The sequence below is a fragment of the Leucoraja erinacea genome, chromosome 25 (assembly GCF_028641065.1).
Source record: "Leucoraja erinacea ecotype New England chromosome 25, Leri_hhj_1, whole genome shotgun sequence".
NCBI classification, from domain to species: Eukaryota; Metazoa; Chordata; class Chondrichthyes; order Rajiformes; family Rajidae; genus Leucoraja; species Leucoraja erinaceus.
In genome coordinates, this window is record NC_073401.1 from 21217999 (window position 1) to 21239696 (window position 21698).

Sequence of the window (21698 nt, forward strand, 5' to 3'; positions counted from 1 at the left end):
AGCCATGTTAAGCCTTGCCAGCAACGATCTGAAACTGATCCCTTTATCCTCCCTCTCCCACAGATCATTTGCAGGGTTATATTGCTTGAAGAAAAGTTACTGAGGCTGGAAAGGACACAGTTAGGAAGGGATTACGATGTCAATTTAAAATTGTATTTGTGTTCATGATATTTGTCGACATGGATTGCAGCAGTATAAAGTGGCAGTTCACCACTATCTCAATGGGATTCACAGATAGTATTGCCATTGACCTTACCAGCAACAGTACATACCCAAAGAGAATTAAAATCATAATTGTATTGTGGTCACTGCTTGTTGTTTAGACATTGAATTCATTTTCAGGAATCATTGGTAAGAATGCTTAGAAAATAGGGGGTTACATTTGAAAGCATGGGCAATAAACTCCAGATCACAGCCTGAACTATTTGGATTTTAGCAAACAAACAGACAGATTGCAAGACAAAAGATGTGGCTCACTGATTGGTACGGGAAGAGGTCCTTCCCATGAGACACTAGTACCAGTCTAACAAGGAAAGAAACAGTTGGACTTTGTCCAAGAATTGAAGTAAAGCAAGTGAATATATCCTAGTCTCATCACATTGAATAATTTCAAAGGACTTCAGATAAAACCTGAAAGCTATTACCTTAGCTTTTAATTCCTTATTTTCCTCGAGCAGGGCCTCGTATTTCTGCCTCAGCTCTGTCACTTCAAGTCGTAGTGTCTCCACATCTGCAGTCTCGGGACCTGTGGTTCCTAAATGCCGTTTCAAGAAACTAATAAGTTAAGGAAAAGTACAAAACACCTCTTAATACAATGAAAGTGTCACACCTCCCCAGCTACATGATTTATGGAAGTGAAAGAATGATGTATGTAATAATCTTCTGTGGTAGACTCAGTAACTTGATGATTGAGCTAGGGCATTGTAAATGGAATAAGAATCTAGCATTATTTGAAAATACCTCGATATCACTATCCATATGTTCACATTAATTAAGGGAAATGGGAACAACAAGATAAAAACATCAAAAACCACAGTAGAGCAGATGAAATATAAAATAATGGTACATTAAGGAAATAATTTCTGCAATCACAATCCTGAGGAAATAACCCCTTTGTGTGTGATGGACATTGAGGACACTGCTCCTTTTTAAAAGGCAATGGACAGCCAGCCAGCCAGTCACTTCCTGCAGGGAGCAGATGGAGGAAGATACAGATAGTCTCGACAGATGGGAGAAACAGCCTCTATCTGCAGACAGGAGACTTTCAACCAACCGATCGTAGAATTGCAGCTCCTCGTTGCTGATGGAAGATTGGGGAAACTATCTTTTATGCAAACATAGTAACTTTCAGCATACAGAGATTGCAATTAAGGTTACATTCACTCCGGGTTCCTGGTAAACCATTTAACACAAACTGGAAATGATAATCAATTTTCAAGAAAGTTATACACAGGTTCATTAATGCCTTTCATGCAAGGAAATCTGTTGCCCATGTTACTGCTAACTGGTCGATATTTACGTAATTCTCAAATTATGTTATACCCTCCATTATCTTTTGAGAAAACTCCTGCGACATCAAAAATGCATCAACAAAGCAGGCCATCATCACTTCCTTCTAAGGATAACCAGAGATGGACAATTAACTTTAATCTTGCAATGTTATCTACATCCAGAGAAAGAATCAAAGCTCTCCACAGTTGCTTGTGGCACTACTTAATGTCATCCAAAAAGAAAGAATCTATCTTTATAATAAAGGATACTCCATTGCATTGTTGGGCTTCTCTGGCTCCTCATAGAGTGCAACCAGCACTGGAAAATAAAGCAAATTTCATTTTGAAAATTACACTCAAAGACTGAAATAACACCATCAAGAATCAATTTTTAAATAACCTGGTCAAGAGAGTCAGTGTACTATGTTTACATATTCTGTTGTGCTGCAGCAAGTAACAATTTCATTGTTCTATATGGGACATATGACAAAAAAAATACTCTTGAATCTCTTGACCAGGTCCAGAAGTGATTCCACAAGGAAGCCCCTCGATTGCCACAATCCCCCACCACCACTACCAGCAACATTCCTGCAGCTCCACAAAGATCAGGAGCAAGGTTTGCCATGCAGCCAAGATTCAACAGGCAACCCCTTCAAATGCAATTTCTCACATGTTTTGTTTAGTTTAGAGATAATGTGGAAACAGGCCCTTCAGCCCACCGAGTCTGCACACTAACACTACCCTACACATATTAGGGACAATTTTCCACAATTTTACTAAGCCAATTAACCTACAAACCTCTATGTCTTTGGAGTTTGGGAGGAAAACGGGGCACCCGGAGGAAACCCACACAAGTTACAGGGAGAATGTACTAACTTCGTACAGACAGCACCCAAAATCAGGATTGAACTTAAATCTCTGGCGCTGTAAGGCAACATTCTACTGCTGCGCCACAGTGCCGCCCTGTAATATATCACGTAAATATGGAACATGGCTTCTTATGGGCTTCAGACGTTAAAGGCACCTGGGAGTTTGTTAACGCAATTTAATGTTATCAGAGGGTGTTGCTGTGCAACATTCTCCACCCTGGATCACCAATGAGAAAGGGAGAATTCCATTGCTGATAACTCTCCATGGAACCCCTTCCCAGACAGATATTAAAAGAGATTGCCTCAAAGTGCCTAACTGACAGACATGGGTGAGGAAGTTGGCTCTCCAATATTTCTGTTATATGCAAAGCAACCCCTTCCTCCAACCGTTCTCGCTCTGATATTCACATTTTTGTTAATCATTTCAGAAAGACATAGAACTAATTTTATATTTCTCATAAATTTATTCTCAGAATTCCCAACCCCAATTTTTTATTATTCAGTGGCACCTCCAAAACACTTTGGATCCTTGGGATTACTATTGTTTTTTACAGCACATGGCTAATTCAATCCTTTCTTTAACTTTTTTTTAAAACCTGGGCATAGTTGCATCTTTCCGAGCATCAATTCTATTTCTAAAGGAATGTACATTTGTTGAGAGTCATAACAAACTTAAACTGCTTCCCAATGAACATCGGACTAAATGTTTGCCTGGAATTTCCCAATCTATAGTGTACTGTTCCCTCTGCAACCAACATAATTTACTTAATTTGCAACTATAAGAACAGTGAAAAAAGTTTTTTTTTACCTTTGGTAAGTGCATCCAACACACCACCTTTTTCTAAATATCTTCGAAATTGTTCCCTTCGGGAATCCCCAGCCTAGTGATTACAACGGGATTGATACATATGACAAACACGTGCCAGTCACACAGTCACATCACTCCCTTTCTCTCCAACCCCCTTCCTCCACCACCCACCAACTCTTCACCACACTCGGCCCTCACCTGCACATATTAGTCTTTACTATGGTACCCGTCTCCTTTCAACTCCTCCTTCAATATCCTGCACCCTACCTGCTATTTATAACTCCACCACTTCTCTCAATTCCCTCTCCTCTTCCCCACCTCACTTATCCACCCCTCAATCCTCAACTCCCCTCTACCACATGTGCCCTTCATATAAGCACCCCATATCTCACTCATCCAATTATCGCTTTACCCCTCCACCCTGTCACCCACATCATTTACTCTCCCCTTCCTACTACCCCTCCTCCCTTCCCGTGTCCTTCAACCTCTCCGTCCATTCTCTATGATTATCCCTCTCCCATTGCTTTCTCATCCCACTACTGTCCCTGTCCCCCTCCCCATCCCTCTACCCATCCTCCCCGTTCCTTTACCCACCCCTCTCACTACCCCTCTTCCCTCCCCCCCCCCCCCCCACCCCCCTCCTTCTCCCCCTCTACCCCCCCCCCCCCCCAATGTCCCTCTACACCTCTTCTCCCCCGTCCTTCTATCCCTTCTCTCCCCCACTCCTCCCCTCTACTACTACCACCACCCACACCCCTCTCTGTCCCTCCTCCGTTCCACTACCGCTCTTCTCGCTCCTCCGTCAAACTGCACCCTCCCCGTGTACCCGTTACACCCCCCACTCCAAACCATTCAACCGCTTCACCCCCGACCCTAATCCCTCTCCGTCTCGGTCTCCGCCTTGCCCTGTGTCTCCCTCCGCTGGCAGCCCGGTGTCCACAGACGCCGACCGCCGCCTCCCCTCACCCGGTAATGCGCCATCTTCCTCCTCTGCCGGTAACGTCACCGCGCAACGACACGCACGCGCAGCCCTGCGAGTCAACGTTTCCATGGCGATCGGCGCCGCGACGCCGTTGGTGCGCATGCGCAGACCCAGTGGCCCAACAATAGTGTCTTTGCCCAACACTGCCCCAGTGCCCCAGAGACCAACACAGTCCCACTGCCCCAGAGACCAACACAGTCCCAGTGCCCCAACACTGTCCCAGTGCCCCAACACTGTCCCTGTGGCCCAACACAGTCCCAGTGCCCCAACACTGCCCCAGTGCCCCAACACAGTCCCAGTGCCCCAACACTGTCCCCGTGGCCCAACACAGTCCCAGTGCCCCAACACTGCCCCAGTGCCCCAACACAGTCCCAGTGCCCCAACACTGTCCCTGTGGCCCAACACAGTCCCAGTGCCCCAACACTGCCCCAGTGCCCCAACACAGTCCCCAGTGCCCCAACACTGTCCCTGTGGCCCAACACAGTCCCAGTGCCCCAACACTGCCCCAGTGCCCCAACACAGTCCCAGTGCCCCAACACTGTCCCTGTGGCCCAACACAGTCCCAGTGCCCCAACACTGCCCCAGAGACCAACACAGTCCTAGTGCCCCAACACAGTCCCAGTGCCCCAACACTGTCCCTGTGGCCCAACACTGTCCCTGTGGCCCAACACAAACCCAGTGCCCCAACACTGCCCCAGAGACCAACACAGTCCTAGTGCCCCAACACAGTGCCTCTACTATGCGGTAAAATCATGACTGACTGTTCACAACAGAGGCATTTTCTCCACTTTGAATATATACACTGCGCCGTTTGAGCCTCTTTGAGAGAGAATTTCAAAGATTCCCTCCTCTCTTTTAACTTAGTTTAAATGGCTGACTGCTTAATTTGGAACTCTGATGCCTGCCTCTTGACACCCCAGCCAGGTGATCATCATTCCTGCAAAGACCATGTCAAACCCACTTCATACATTTCATGAGATCATCTTTCTTCTGCAATTTAGAGAGTACAGGCCAGCCCATTTAATATTGTTTCATAATACACATCCCCTATTGCGTATGCACCAAAAATTGAACAATGAAGTTCTTACTCGCTGCATCTTTACAGACATATTAACACATTACACAACAAACAAATGTACAATATTCAATAGTACAATAAATTCCTAGAATGCAAGGCAATCAGGCCATAGTGGTGCAAACTGAAGTACAAAGTTCAATCTGAACAAAGTCCAGTAGATCATTACAGTAGATCATTACTGAGGTAGGGTTCTACAATGTAGTGCAAGAGCCAGATGGTTGATGGGAAGAAGCTGTTCTTGAACCTGGAGGTCACAGCTCCCAGGCTCCTATAACTTCTTCCCGATGTTAGCAGCGAGATGAGAGCGCGGCCAGGTTGGTGTGGGTCCTTGATTTTATTAGCTGCCTTTTTGAAGCTGTGCTTCCAGTAGCTCCTTTTGACTGTGTGGAGGTCAATAGCCGTGATGGACCGAAATGTGTCCAACACCTTCTGCAGCCTCCTTCGTTCTTGGGCATTGAAATTATCAAACCAGGCCGTGATGCAACAAGTCAGTATGATCTCTACTGTACACTTGTGGAAGACCGATAGAATATTTGGCGACTTGCCAAGTACTCTTTTACTCAAATACTATTGAAGTAAAAGCCTAATTGTTTGCTGAAACTGTATGTTAATTCCAGTGATTCATGTACAGTGCACCCAGCCTCTCTGAACACCCACAGTTTTCAGTGTTATACAATTTAAAAACTAATCAGCTTTTTCCACCAAAGTGTTGACATGACATTTTCTACTTGATATGGCATCTGCCTTGTCCTCAGGCATTCACTGAAACCTCACTATGTCCTTCTAACATCCCAGTTCTATATAATCAGCTAATACACACAGATACAACTTGGTCCCTCATCCAGATCATTAATGGATGAGGTGAACGTTTGGGGCCTCAGCCACAATCCCTGTGCAATCCCACTAGTTGTGGACTGTTAATCCAAAAAAGACCTGGCTATTTCTCTGGGTTTTTTTTTGCCAATCCACAATGGTATATTACCCTAGTCCCATATACTTGAATATTGTTCAATAACTTTCGCTGTGGTATCTATCTGAAGATCATCTCAAAGTCCACTGATTTCTCCGTGTCTATCCTGCCAGTTACAAGCTCAAGAAATCTCGAACAGAATTTCCAAACAAGCTTTTACTTTCATAGATCCATGGTGACTATGTTCCGCCCTTTGGGAACATAATCCACAGAGTAAAGTCGCATTTGGAAGCTGACACCTCCAGCAGCCCTCGCTCATTACTGTCCTCGAGGGTCAGATTGGATTTTGTGGTCATTTCTTAGAGAGGGGATTGCTCGAACCCAAGAATATTGGATGGGTGGCCCTGTAGCATCAATTAAAAAGATAACTAGATGTGGGATAGCCTGGAAGAGTCCAACAAGCTGAAGTATGTAAGTTTGTTTACAAGTTCCTACTAGTTTGGGGGAGTGCTTCTCTTGCCGAGCATAATCCCCATCGCTGAAAGGGGAGTCAGATTACAGTCCCCCACTAGGAGTTCTGATTACACCTCAGCACACAATAGCTCATGTAACTTGCACATTTGTTGAACCGCTGCACGCAGTGCGCAAAGTTGCTGGAGCCATTTGTAGACCTTGACCAAGGACAAACGCCACCCTCCTTGACCAGGATGTTTGTCACCGTTAAGCATGGGGGTAGGTGCTGGTGTCTAGCTTTTCCAAAGCTATGTTAGTTGGTGTGTTTTGTCATGCAGTGAACATAGATGCTATTGAACATGCATCATTTTTATTTTTGTTGAGAAACCAGGTAAATGCTCGAGGCCCACCTGTGCCGAGGAGGGAAGTGTTTACAGAAGGAGGATCTGGCTGCAATGCCTCCACAGATTAATGGAGTTGATGAGGAAGGGAAAGCAATGCTGTGTGTTTGAGGGATCCAACAATACAGGAAGCAACTTTAAAACAAAAGGGACTGAAAGCTGTAGTGGGTGAGGTTCAACACTCACTGCCATTCCCAGATTATTGTTATGCCATCCTAACAGAACAAGATGAGTCGAGGTTAAGGCCAGCAGCCAGCATTTAATTAACGGCTCAGCAGCCTCAGTGGAATTAATGACCTGCTCCTTTCCAGATTATCCAGGAAAACAGATAAAACACAAAAGATAGACCCAAAACACAGCGGGTCAGCATTTTGTGTCCATCTTTGGTGTAAACCAGCATTTGCAGTTCCTTCCTACAGATATTACGCAGAACCAGGATTGGGGAGGTTTGGATAGTCTTTGAAAAAAATTGGGCATCAGACATTGTCGAGTTGAATGCTCTGAGCATGAATGTTCCAGTTAAATGTATATTCAGATTAGTTGAGCAGATTATTGCAAGACTGCTGTTAGTGGATATGTGATTTCATTATGTGATTGTATTTATTTTTTAATCAAAATATGTTTAAAACCCTGTACTGTATATGCATGCACCTGCTATAGAGAATGAAACTGCATTGTAACCATGTTCCGTGTACTGAAATTTGGCCCTCGTGATAAGAAACAGTGAAATTTGTCTCAATCAACAACGTTTGGGAGTCTTCTGACCCACGTTCAAAAGGACCCATGCGGTTCCTGGTCGGGGCCCTGATAAATTCAATATTGTTGCTGGTATGTTCAGTATTTAGCGAAGGGTATTAGCCCTTAAAGGCACACTCCCCTCTTGCTGGTTCTCCCACAGGTTTCCGTGCCATCAGTGCACAGAGGAGAGGGAGGCTGCTGGGGAGAGGGGAGTTTCACAGATTCACGAAGGGAAACATCCAAATCTTGCCGATTGAAAGGACGTCCGGTCTGTCGGGGGCCCAGTAGACCCACCTGAACGTTCATTAGAAGAAGTTGCAGAGGCGACGACAATTGATTCCTCCAGAAGCGAGAATCTCTGCATCAATGTCACTCAAAGTTTCCATGACTTCAGCTGTTCGTTACCCAGAGTGTTGAACTCGACCCAGACACACATCACAATGTTAATCACAACAACTGCCCCCATTCACCCTCCTACAGATCCCACCTTCGCCAACACCACTCCACTCTTTTCCCACCACTGGAAAATCAACCCCTCCAACCTTCCAACACAGAGGACATGTCTCCAAAGGTGCCCTTTGTTTCTTCTCAAATGTTGCCTGACTTGTTGAGTATTTACAGAATTATCTGTTCTAATTCCAAAGTCCAGCCTTTCCAGTATTTCTGTTCACTTTACCTACAGTCAGGCTATGTTTCATCCCAATGCTGTCCTGCTAACCTTTGTACTAAAGAGGAACCCTGCTACAGTATATGTCCTGAGGTTTACCCGGATGGCAACAGTTTTTTATATGTAGCTGCACCTGATAGGAGCCCAATAATTAATATTGAGAATCGGAACTTTTTATGGTTATTTCCCATACTCAAAAGAATGGGGTTGCTGCAAAGTCTAAGAGACTGCCTTTATAGGGTATTTACAATTGTTTGTCTTTTAAATCACAGCAGGTCAGACAGAGATTTTCAATCACCATTGTCGAATTGTGAACTTCATGGACTACATCAAACAGAGATGTGGCCTTGGGGCAGAAGGTAAATACGAAGGTGCAAAATGTAACACTGGACCAGTTAACTGAGCACGAAAGTTTAAACCATATGCAGTGTCCTCTCATTTCCATTCTGTAATGCATGTGAACATGACAGAGGATAGACACAAAAAGCTGGAGTAACTCAGCGGGACAGGCAGTATCTAAAGACCCATGGTCTTGACCCTTGAAGGCAATATCTCCAAGTTTGCGGATGACACTAAGCTGGGGGCAGTGTTAGGTGTGAGGAGGATGCTAGGAGACTGCAAGGTGACTTGGATAGGCTGGGTGAGTGGGCAAATGTTTGGCAGATGCAGTTTAATGTGGATAAATGTGAGGTTATCCATTTTGGTGGCAAAAAACGGGAAAGCAGATTATTATCTAAACTGTGGCCGATTGGGAAAGGGGGAGATGCAGCGAGACCTGGGTGTCATGGTACACCAGTCATTGAAGGTAGGCATGCAGGTGCAGCAGGCAGTAAAGAAAGCGAATGGTATGTTGGCTTTCATAGCAAGAGGATTTGAGTATAGGAGCAGGGAGGTTCTACTGCAGTTGTACAGGGTCTTGGTGAGACCACACCTGGAGTATTGCGTGCAGTTTTGGTCTCCAAATCTGAGGAAGGACATTATTGCCATAGAGGGAGTGCAGAGAAGGTTCACCAGACTGATTCCTGGGATGTCAGGACTGTCTTATGAAGAAAGACTGGATAGACTTGGTTTATACTCTCTAGAATTTAGGAGATTGAGAGGGGATCTTATAGAACTTACAAAATTCTTAAGGGGTGGACAGGCTAGATGCAGGAAGATTGTTCCCGATGTTGGGGAAGTCCAGGACAAGGGGTCACAGCTTAAGGATAAGGGGGAAATCCTTTAAAATCGAGATGAGGAGAGCTTTTTTCACACAGAGAGTGGTGAATCTCTGGAACTCTCTGCCACAGAGGGTAGTTGAGGCCAGTTCATTGGCTATATTTAAGAGGGAGTTAGATGTGGCCCTTGTGGCCAAGGGGATCAGAGGGTATGGAGAGAAGGCAGGTACGGGATACTGAGTTGGATGATCAGCCATGATCATATTAAATGGCGGTGCAGGCTCGAAGGGCCGAATGGCCTACTCCTGCACCTAATTTCTATGTCTATGTTTCTATGACCCTGAAATGTCACCCATTCCTTCTCCCCAGACATGCTGCTTGTCCCGCTGAGTTACTCTAGCTTTTAGCGTCTATCTTCGGTTTAAACCAGCATCTGCAGTTCCTTCCTGAACATGACACAGCTTCTAATGCAACCGCCCTGACTGATGGGAACTAACTCAACTAACAGAGAGGTTGATCTACCAGTGTATCTGATCACACCACATGTCACACATAGTCTTTGCTCACCCCATCCAGCAAAATGTGAAACCTTCCAAAAGTGGGCCTTCACTGCACAAAGGGCAGAGGACGGAGACGGAATTGAAATACCCTGTACCACTCTGAAGAGGGAATACAGTTTAAACTGTTGAATTACAGGCTAGGATTTATGTAATAATAAGATTTATTGTTAATAAACTTTGGATATCCCAAAGGCTATGTCTCTGTCATAATGGTGTGGTCTCTGTCATAATGCATGGAAGATCAATTTGTGCACTAAAAGTACAGATGACATGAAAATTGGTGGTGATGTCGAAAGCGGAGACGATTATCTAAGGCTACAGCAGGTTATATGTCAGATGAAAAGTCTGGCAGATCATGCAAATATGGGATTTAATCCCAACAAGTGCAAGGTGTTGCATTTTGGGATATCAAATAGTAAAAGATGTATGCAGTAAATAGGATGATAACGGATGTCGGTGAACAGAGGGACATAAGTTCATAAATTCATGTTCTAGGAACGGAGCTAAGCCATTTGGCCCATCTACTCCGCCATTCTATCATGGCGGATCTATCTTTCCCTCTCAACCCCATTCTCCTGCCTTCTCCCCATTACCCCTTCCACTTGTACTAATCAAGGATCTATCAATCTTCACCTTAAAAATATCCACCGACAGCTTCTACAGCTTTCTGTAGCAATTAATTCCACAGATTCACCACAACTGACTAAAGAAATTATTCCTCATCTCCTTTCTAAAGGTACGTCATTTTATTCTGAGGCTATGGACTCTCCCACTAGTGGAAACATCATCTCCACTTCACACTATCCCGGCCTTTCACTGTTTAGTAAGTTTCAATGTGGTTCCCTCTCATCCTTTTAAACTCCAGCGAGTAATAGCCCACTGCCGCCAAACGCTCATCGTGTGTTAACCCAATCATCCCTGTGATCAATCTTGTAAACTTCCACTGGACCCTCTCCAAGGCCAGCGCATTCTTCTACAGATTATGGGGCCCATAACTGCTCACAATACTCCAAAGGTGGTCTGACCTTATAAAGCCACAGCATTACATCCCAGTGGGGAACTTTGGGTTTCAAGTCCATAGTTCCCTTAAAGTGACAACAGAGCTGGATAAGGTGGTGAAGGAGGCACATGGCATGCTTATCTTCATAGATCAAAGCATCAAAAATAGTTGGGACCTAACATTGCACCTTTACAAATCACTGCACTTGGAATGTTGTGTGCAGTTCTGATCACCCCTCTGTCGGAAGCATGTGCTTGTGAGCATGCAGACATGATTCACCAGGATGTTGCCTGAATATTAGTTATGGCAAGAAATTGGATAGGCTGGCCTTGTTTACTCTCAAGTGAAGGAGGAGTAGCCTGTTAGATGTGTATGAGATTATGAGAGGCATAGATAGGATAGACAGGAGAACCTTTGATAATGGTAGGGGAATCAAAAACAAGGGGCATAGTTGTAAGGCAAGGGAAAGAAGGTTTAAAGGGGACTTGGGAGGGAAGTATTTAACCGGAGAGTGGTTGATATCTGAACTGGCTGACAGAAGAGGTGGCGGAATCAGATACCATCACTACTTTTAAGAAACTTTTAGACACATAAATGGATAAAGCACAACATGATAGTGAACGAAGGCAGATAAATGTGATTAGTGTAGATACGCAAGCATGGACATCGACTCATTCATAGATTCATAATTATGCAGCACCGAAACAGGCCTTTGGCCCAACTTGTCGAGGATGCCTATCAATACTAATCCTATACAATCCTGCCTGCTTTTGTCTCATATCCCTCGAGACAATTACAATCCATATATCTGCCCAGATATCTTTTAAACCTTATAATTATACGGTCACTTATCACTTCCTCTGCAGCTCGTTCCATATACTCGTAACCTTCAGCATGAAAACAGGCACGAACCCCTTTAAATATTTCTCCTCTCACCTTAAACCTATGCTCCCTATCCTATCACCGCTATCTATGCCTCCTATCACTTTATAAACTGCGATAATGTCACCCCTCAGTCACCTTTGCTTCAGGGAAAACGGTCTCAGCCTATCTAATCCCTGTTTATAATTCAGACCTCCAGTCCAGGCAACATTACTGTAAACCATTTCTGCACTCTCTCCAGCTTAATCAGATCCTTGCTGTTGCTGGATGACCAGAACAGCACACAATACTCCATGCAGCCGAGCAACAAGTTGTACAACTGTAACAGGACACCGTAGTCCTATATTCAAAGACTCAGCCAATGAATGCAAGCATGCTGTATGCCTCATTCACCACTCAGTCTACGTGATGCCACTTTCATGAATCTATGTACTTGCACCGTAATGCCCCTGTCCCACTTAGGAAACCTGAACGGAAACCTCTGGAGACTTTGTGCCCCACCCAAGGTTTCCATGCGCTTCCCGGAGGTTTTTGTCAGTCTCTACCTGTCAGTCAACCACCTGCAAACTCCGGGAACCGCATGGAAACCTTGGGTGGGGCGCAAAGTCTCCAGAGGTTTCGGTTCAGGTTTCCTAAGTGGGACAGGGGCATAAGCTCTCACTGTTAAACAACAATCCCCAGGGCCATGTCATTCATGGTGTGATCCTTGGTCCAATTTAACCTCACAAAAATTCAGTCACATTCCATTAGCTGTTCCTTTGCCTAGTTTTCCAATTTGCCTAGATCTTGCTGTAACCTTCGATAACTATTTTCACTGTCTACTATATCACCTGTTTTACTGTTATCTACACTAATCATGCCACCTATAATTTCTTCCAAATCATTGCAGTATACATAATGAATAAAGAACCCAGCACAGATCCCTGCAGCACACCATAATTATAGGTCTCCAATCTGAAAAGCAACCCTCCACTATCACCCTTTGCCTCCAACCACTGAGCCAATTTTTGCATCCAATTTTGCTATCTCTGGATCCCGTGGTTAGTTCAGTTTAGTTTAGAGATACAACATGGAAACAGGTTCTTCGCCTTAGCGAGTCCATGTCGACTATCAATCACCTGCTCACACACCTCTATGTTATCACACTTTCCTGACTACTTCCTATGCATCAGGGGCAATTTTCAGAGGCCAATTAACCTACAAACCTGCATGTCTTTGGGATGTGGGAGGAATCCGGAGCGCTGGGAGGAAACTCATGTGGTCACAAGGAGAATGTGCAAACAAGTCCATCACACAGATCCGTCTCACCACCATTGTCTCCATCTACACTTCACACTGCATCGGGAAGGCATCCAATATAATCAAGGACGTGTTTCACCCCTGGTCATTCCCTCTACTCCCTCTCTTGCTGGGCAGAAGATACAAAAACTTGAAAGTGGGTGCCACCAGATTCAGGAACAGCGCCTTCCCCTCTGTTAACGAATGAGTGAGCGGTTCTCCCATAAACCAGGGTGCGGTCCCAATCCTCCAACCTTCCTCCTTGCGGACATTGGATTTTGTTTTCTGGAACTGTTACGCCACAATGCAGTAAACTATATTCTGCATCTGGTATTATTTTCTTTGCTCCACCTGTATATGGTGTTATTGTATTCATGTATAATGTTATCTGAATTAATTGGATAGCACACAAACCAAAACTTTACACTGCATCTCGGTACACCCTACATTAATAAACCAATGCCGATACCAAAAACCATAAGTTTCTAACGGAGAGGTGACTGAAAAAGAAATCTCAATTTTCACCAATTTCTCTTTCCCTGGAGAGTGCATCGATCTGGTAGATGAGGCCGGCCACCTGATGAATCTAAGTGTGCAGCAAAACTCCCTCGAGCAAGCCAGCAACATCCTGATGCCGCGACGGAGATATATCCTCATCAGAGTATTGAGTGAGTAAACCGGAGATTGTTCGATGTTCAAATGATGCAGTGAGGATTCCTGCACACAAGCTATCACAACAGCAATCATTTGGGAAGGATGCAGCCATAATCATGAAGTATGCGTGGTGACACGAACCGTAGTCATTGTGCAGCGACTTTGGCCCCCTGACAGAGCAGTCACCAAGTGGAAGGTAGACAAAAATGCTGGAGAAACTCAGCGGGTGAGGCAGCATCTATGGAGCGAAGGAATAGGTGACGTTTCGGTTTGAGATCCTTCTTCTGACTGATGTGGGGATGTGGGGGGGCGGGAAGAAGAAAGGAAGAGGTGGAGATGGTAGGTTGTGGGAGAGCTGACAGGGGGAGGGGAAGGAGGGAGAAAGCAAGGACTACCTGAAATTAGAGAAGTCAATGTTCATACCGCTGGGGTGTAAACTACCCAAGCGAAATATGAGGTGCTGCTCCTCCAGTTTGCGGTGGGACTCACTTTGGCCATGGAGGAGGCCCAGGACAGAAAGGTCAGATTCGGAATGGGAGGGAGAGTTGAAGTGCTGAGCCACCGGGAGATCAGGTTGGTTGATGCGAACTGAGCGGAGGTGTTGGGCGAAGCGATCGCTAAGCCGAGGCTTGGTCGCACCGATGTTGAGCAGCTGACACCTAGAACAGCGGATGCAATGAATGAGATTGGAGGAGGTGCAAGTGAACCTCTGCCTCACCTGGAAAGGCTGCTTGGGTCCTTGGATGAAGTCGAGGGGGAAGGTAAAGCGACAAGTGTAGCATTTCCTGCGGTTGCAAGGGAAAATACCAGGGGTGGTTTGGATTGGAAGGGACAAATTGACCAGGGAATTACGGAGGGAGCGGTCTCTGCGGAAAGCCGAAAGGGGAGGAGAAGGGATGATGTGGCCAGTGGTGGGATCCCGTTGGAGGCGATGAAAATACCGGAGGATTATCTGTTGTATGTGACGGTTGGTAGGGTGGAAGGTGAGGACAAGGGGGATTCTGTCCTTGTTACGAGTGGAGGGATGGGGAGTGAGAGCGGAGCTACGGGATATAGAGGAGACCCTGGTGAGAGCCTCATCTATAGTCGAAGAGGGGAACCACTGTTCCTTAAAGTATGAGGACGTCTCCGATGCCCTGGTTTGGAACACCTCATCCTGAATGCAGACGCAGCGCAGATGGAGGGAATTGGGAGTAGGGGATAGAGTCCTTACAGGAAACAGGGTGGGAAGAAGTGTAGTCCAGATAGCCATGGGAGTCAGTGGGTTTATAGTAGATGTCGGTCAGTAGTCTGTTAAACCAGTCACCGAGTGGAAATGGATGTGTCAGGATCAAACAACAGGGAGTCCGAGTCTAAAGGAAGCTCAGCGGAGCCATCAGGTCTTGCTGTCCCAGAGATAGAACACTGAGTGTGTTGCACTATCCCAGAGTAAGGACCCTTAACGTGTCACTGTCCCAGAGTGTGACACTGAGTGCATCGCACTGTCCCAAAGAGGGAACACTGAGTGTGTCCCGCTGTCCCTTAGTGAACCCCTTAATGTGGTACCTACTCCTCTGATGGGATTTAACGAGTGTTTGGCCCTCAATATCATAATGCTGAAATAACACATCTCACAATGTATTGTTGTGATTTAGCACCATGTTTGGATCCACCTCAATGTGTTTCAACACCGTGTCAGGGTGTATTTCCAAGAAGGTGAAGCATCATATCACTGCCTCTTGAACTGACGCTTTGCGACTGGATAGTTTTGGACTCCCATGTGTATTTGCTCTTGATGGGTGGATTGGTTGTGTGGGTCTAAACTGTACCTTTTGGCTCCTCTATTGCCACATGGATGCGCTCTGCACGTATATCGTTGACATTATTTTGTGCATCTCACAGATATGTTTAAAGACTAGACATTATTTCTCCGTGGGTGATATATCACATTTCTATTTATGGGGTGCATTTCACTTTCTTTGTGTTCCAGAGCAAGATGACCCTGAGACTGTCAAATACGAGGCTATGCTGGACAATATTGAGCGTCTTCATCCTGTGGTGGCAGGTCAGGTTGATGCAGCGAACAAAGTGGTTCACGAGGAGGGTGACATGTTAAGGGGGAGGTGGAAATGATGGGCTTAGGCTTGAGAGTCCATGTCTTTAAGTGGAAAATGAATGTATCAGAGCAAGGAGTATTGAATTGAATTGAATTGCATTTCCTTTATTGTCATTCAGACCTTATGGTCTGAACGAAATTTCGTGCCTGCAGTCATACATACAATGATACAATAATAAACAACAATAAACACAAATTAATATCCACCACAGTGAGTCCTCCAAACACCTCCTCACTGTGGTGGAGGCAAAAATCTTAGGGCTGCAGTCTCTTCCCTCTTCTCCGTCTGCGCTGAGGCAATTCCCCACCGGGCGATGGTACAAACAGTCCCGCAGCTCACCGCACCCCGCGAACGGGCCGGTTCAAACACTGCGGCCTGGGGTGGTCGAAGCCACCGCACCTCCAGTCCAGCACACGCAGCCGCCGGCCCGCGGCTGAACCTAGGACTCTGGACACCGCCGCCAGAACGTCGTCCCAGCCCCCGGACCGGATCGCCCTCACGTGAGTACCGTTCCACCCTCGGGCTGGGCCACTCCAGCGGGAGTGCCGTTCCTTCCTCGGGCTGGGCCACTCCGACGGGAGTGCCGTTCCTCCATCGGGCTGGGCCACTCCAGCGGGAGTGCCATTCCTCCCTCGGGCTGGGCCACTCCAGCCCCTCACCATGCCGCTCTCACGGGAGCACCGTTCCATCCCGGGCTGGGCCGGGAGCGAGCCCAGCACGAGTCCTGTCAGCTGCCTCCAGAGTCCCGAGGTCGCCGGCTCCGCTAGGCCTCAGCGTAGACGGAGGCAAAGAAGGGGGATACGACGAAAAGGTCGTATTCCCCCGAAGGGAGTGACAGCAGACCCCATTTCACCCCCCACCCCCCTCCCCACATAAACACAGCCTAAAAACCAAAAACATAACTAGCCAAAACGAAAAAAAACAACACAAAAAAGTAAAAGACAAACGGACTGCAGGCGAGCCGCAGCCGTTCCCAGCGCCGCCACTTCCGGAGTATTAAATTAACATAGAGACTGACTTCATTAGATAGGTTTGTCACTTCAACGAGAAGGTTCCATAGGAAGATTAATGTATTAAAGGAATGGCTATAATGGTTGGGTCATGCATTGAAAGTATTAATGTCCCGGTGACAACAAGAGGAACGTACGAGGTGAGAGGAATAACACACGGGGGGAGGATTACTGAGCATGATATGATGCAGTTGGAAATGGGTGAGGGACAGTGTGTCAGAAAGCTTTCTGGTAGTAAGGACATTAACATGCAGCATATGCGATAGTTCTGGTAAGATTAATATTCCAGAATTAGGGCTTTCAATAGAGGAATTAATTTTCTAGTATTTGAGTGTTAATAGCAGACTGGGCCTTGAGCAGCTGAGACACTATTAAAAGAAGTTGAAGTGAGAACTTTAACGCATCAATGGGAGAGGCAGAGACAGGAGAGTTGGGGCAATGGACATCGTTGCTTCATTGGGTGTACTGTAGGTGGATGAGTTAAAATATTAGATAATGTGGCAGAAGCAGTTCGCCAGTGCTCTGAGGTTTGGGTTGGTCTAAGGTAACACAGACATCGTCCACCTTGTTAGTTGGATGTCAGTATTGTAACCCATTTGGAACAGATTGGGTAGAGCACTGCTGCCTCCACAGTGCAAGAACCTCAGCAGGCTACGGACTCACTGTCTTCTTCTAGCGTATGGCGTGCACAGACTAAAGTTGTAGGACAACTTGTTCTACTTGATCTTATTTGATTGTGCACGCCAGGTTGATTGCACTCATTGAAACAGGGCGGACCACGTGAAGGTTGCAATCTCCCACCCCGGAGTCACTGTGGTATCCATGGAGTAAATCAGCATAGATTTGACGGGCCAAATGGTCTCCTTCTCTGTCGTGAGGATATTTAAAAACATTAGTTGATGATTGGCTTCTGTGATCCTTGGTATTTTGGAATTTGAGGGAAATGAGTCTGCAACCAGTGTGAATGTAGTTACAAATGCATCAACCATATCTTTGGTATTGATAGGCTGGCCCTGACATCATGAAGGATGGGAATCTACTTGGAATCTCCTCCTCCTGTTAGCGGTGTAATCAATCGCTCATCAAAAGTCGCATCTAGGTTGGCAGGAATGTAAGGTTTATATTCATCTATTGATCTGCTATGAATCCATCCCATTTAGCACAATGGTACCACCCTACAACACAATGGGAGGGGAGGGGAGGTATCATTGAAAAGATAGAACTTTGTCTCCATAAGTACTATCATGGGCAAAGGAATATCCCACAGGTAGATTGCTGAGGATATGGTGGAGAGGGGGTTGGGGTGAATTCATATTCCAGGAAGAATGGCTTTCAAAGAGGTTAATTGTTGATGTACTTCTCCAATGCAAGGATGAATGTATATTAGTGTTAAGCTTTGTTGGTAAGATTGCACCATTGAGGTTCTGATGTTGGGTTAACCCTCCAGGGAGGTAGTTTTGTTGAGGGGGGGGGTCTCAGTGCAGGATCAATCTACTGAAGCGGAGGTGGGTAATTGAGGATTAAGGAACTAGGTCTTTAAGGGAAAGGTTACTGAACCCGAGAGTAGCTGTAGTTTCTCACAGGCCCTCACTGCTTGTCCTGAACCTGGTGTATCTCTGCTTATTAGATCACCTTCGGAAACTGTCCAATCCCAAGACCAAGGAGAAAGAGGCAACCGTGAAGAAACACAGAGCCACCAAGGAGGTTATTCTGTCTCCATCGGCCAAAAACAAATCAGCCTTCAGGGCTAAAAATACCACAAATACACAACGAAGGTTTTGAGTGTAATGGAAATTTTGGTGAATAAATCACACAATCAAGCATTGGGGCTGCAATTGTTACAATACAGATAAATCTCATGGAGGCACAAGGAACTGCAGATGCTGGAATCTTGACTAAAACACAAAGTGCTGGAAACTCAGGGGATCAGACAGCATCTGTGGAGGGAATGAATAGACAACGATTCAGGTCGGGACAGTCCTGACCTAAAACGTCACCTGTTAATTCCCATCACATATGATGCCTGATCCGCTGTGTTAAACTTCTGCTATAAAGGACACTCCAGTGTTATTTACTATGGTGAAGGGAAGGATGCATCAGAAAGACAAAACGGCCTGGGGTTGCAGGTTGAGTCAGTAAAAAGGAAGCCAAATGCAACATTAGCATTCATTCCAAGAGGATTATAATACAAAAGCAAGGATGTAATGTTGAGGCTTTATACAGCACTGATGAGGCAACATTTGGAATATTGGTGAGCTGTTTTGGGCCCCATATCTGAGGATGTGGTGGTGTTGGAGGGAGTCCAGAGGAGACTTATGAGAATGATTCTGGGGATGATTGGGTTAATGTATGAAGAGCGATTGATGGCTCTGGACCTGTACTCTCTGGAGTTTAGAACGATGAAGGGGAATCACATCGAAAACTATCGAATAATGAAAGGCCTGGATAAAGTGGATGTGGAGATGATGTTTCCAGGAGCAGAGTCTAGGACCAGAGGACATAGACTCAAAATAAAGGACGTACCTTTAAAATGGAGATGAGGAGAAATTTCCTTTGCCACAGGATGGTGAATCTGTGCTATTCAATGACACAGATAGTGGTGGAGGCCATCATTGGGTATTTTTAAAGCAGAGATGGATTGGTTCTTGATTATTAAGCACATCGGAGTTTACAGGGCGAAGGCAGAAGAATGGGGCTGAGAGGGAAAAATAGATTAACCAAGATCAAATGGCGGAGCAGACTCACTGGGCCAAAGCCTATTCAAGCTTGGACTCTCGAGTCTGCCCAGGAACTCCCTGGTACTAAATGTCTAAAATAAACAATGGGTTCCAAATAGTCCTAAAAGTGAACAATTGCTTCCTTTAATCTGTCGGAAAGAAAAATAATAATGTTCTACCATTATGTAAAATGTTGGCTCTGCAAATTGTTGTCTTGCATTAAAAGACAATTAAAACGACTCCATTCTGCTGCTTTTTGGTATGGGGCTGCCTGGTTTAGGGGAGAAGATGGAGAGGCCACCACTAGATGCCGTTGCATACAGAACAAGGCCTAAATTTAAATTTTATTTATTCATTTTTCAAAATGTTAATGTCATAAGCGAAGCCTACTGGATCTCCCGGTTGCTGACCACTTTAACTCCCCTTCCCATTCCTTTACTGATCTTCCTCTCCTGGGCCTCCTGCTTTGCCAGAGTGAGGCCACACGCATATTGGAGACACAGCACCTCATTTTTCACTTGGGTCGAATCCTTCAGTTTTAGGTAACTTCTACAAACATGCCCCCCCTTCCACTGAAGGTCCATTAACCAGTTCTGCATTTCACTACTATTAACCCCTTTTAGGCTCACATCTGTATCCAGCAGACCATCTGCCTGTTAGGGAACCTTAATGCCTAACAATCTGTTGTTGGCTTCAATTAGTTTTTTTTTTTTTCCTTACTTCCAGCTTCTTCCCCTCCCTCCCCCCAATACAATCAGTCTGAAGAAGAGAGAGCGCAAGAGAGCGAGAGAGAGATTATAGAGGGATATGTATGTGTGTATATATATTTATATAATATATGGTCATATAATGTGTGTATGTATGTATAAGTGTGTGTACACATACTATATGACTTCATATATATATAAAAATAATATAATATAAATATATATACACACATACATATACCCCTCTATATAATATCTCTCTCATATATATATATATATATATATATATATATATATAATATAATCGATCTATATACATCTATCTATCTCTCTTCCTCAACAACCATTTCCTATGAGCAAGCCAGTCCTGAAACCAAATGAACACGTTTCTGTGGGGCCCATGCATCTCAATTTTTTTTGACCCACCTATCATGAGGGACTTTATCAAATGTCATACAAAAATCCATGTAGACATCTCATCGATCACCGTTGTCACCACATAAAAAACCAGCCTGCCGCTATCAAAGCCACGCTGACTCCCTCATTAGCCCATTCTCTTTCAAATGCAAATAAATACTATCCCGAAGAATGCTCTCCAATAGCCCATCAACTACTGATGTGAGGTTCACCAGCCTATAACTTACTGTCCCTTCTCCATTTTCCTTCAAACAAAACATTGGCGACTCTCCACTCCTCTGGAACCTTGCCTGGAATACATTAGTCATAAATTCTGATCAGCTGACCTTTAAATGACTCCAGCATCAGATGTGAACTTACCCAATAACAACTGCTCCCATTTACCCTCCCTCTCTCTTGCATAATGCTATAATTTGCTTTACTCCAATTTAGAACCATGTCCAAAGTTCCAAACTAATCTCTATTCATAACTATCTTTAAACGCAAGTTGCAATCACTATTCCCAAAATGCTCTCCACTTAAATACCAGCCTCCGCTCCAGGCTTGTTTCAGAGTACAAGATCCAGTATGGTCCAACCTCAAGCTGAACTACCCACATACTTAGTCAGGAAATCCTCAGATACATCTAATAAATTCTTCCCAGGCTAAGTCTCTAGCACCGAGTAAGTTCCATTAATATCGGGGAAGTTAAATTTGCCCACTATGACAACCCTGTTGCTTGTGCATCTTTTCATAATCTGTCTACATATCTGTCCCACTACCTCTTCCTGGCTATTGGGAGGCCATAGTAGAATCCCATTAGATTGCTTGTTTTATATTCCAGT

General features: G+C 45.2%; 2 protein-coding genes across 2 annotated transcripts in view; one reads left to right on the top strand and one right to left on the bottom strand.

Annotated features, from left to right (window-relative positions):
* mycbp (MYC binding protein) overlaps positions 1-21698 on the bottom strand; it is a 217074-nt gene that overhangs the window by 2065 nt on the left and 193311 nt on the right. The window contains exons 2-5 of the mRNA XM_055656015.1: positions 4134-4178; positions 3168-3240; positions 1761-1809; positions 645-774 (exon numbers count right to left, since the gene is read on the bottom strand). Coding sequence (XP_055511990.1) covers positions 645-774; positions 1761-1809; positions 3168-3240; positions 4134-4148 — 267 coding nt within the window. The 5' untranslated portion in view covers positions 4149-4178. The remainder of the gene's footprint in view (positions 1-644; positions 775-1760; positions 1810-3167; positions 3241-4133; positions 4179-21698) is intronic.
* LOC129709346 (uncharacterized protein C22orf15-like) lies at positions 6734-18815 on the top strand. The gene is made up of 5 exons (XM_055655640.1): positions 6734-6869; positions 8669-8755; positions 13819-13941; positions 15897-15971; positions 18661-18815. Exons 1-5 carry the CDS (start codon positions 6845-6847, stop codon positions 18813-18815), a joined length of 465 nt encoding a protein of 154 aa, XP_055511615.1. The 5' UTR covers positions 6734-6844.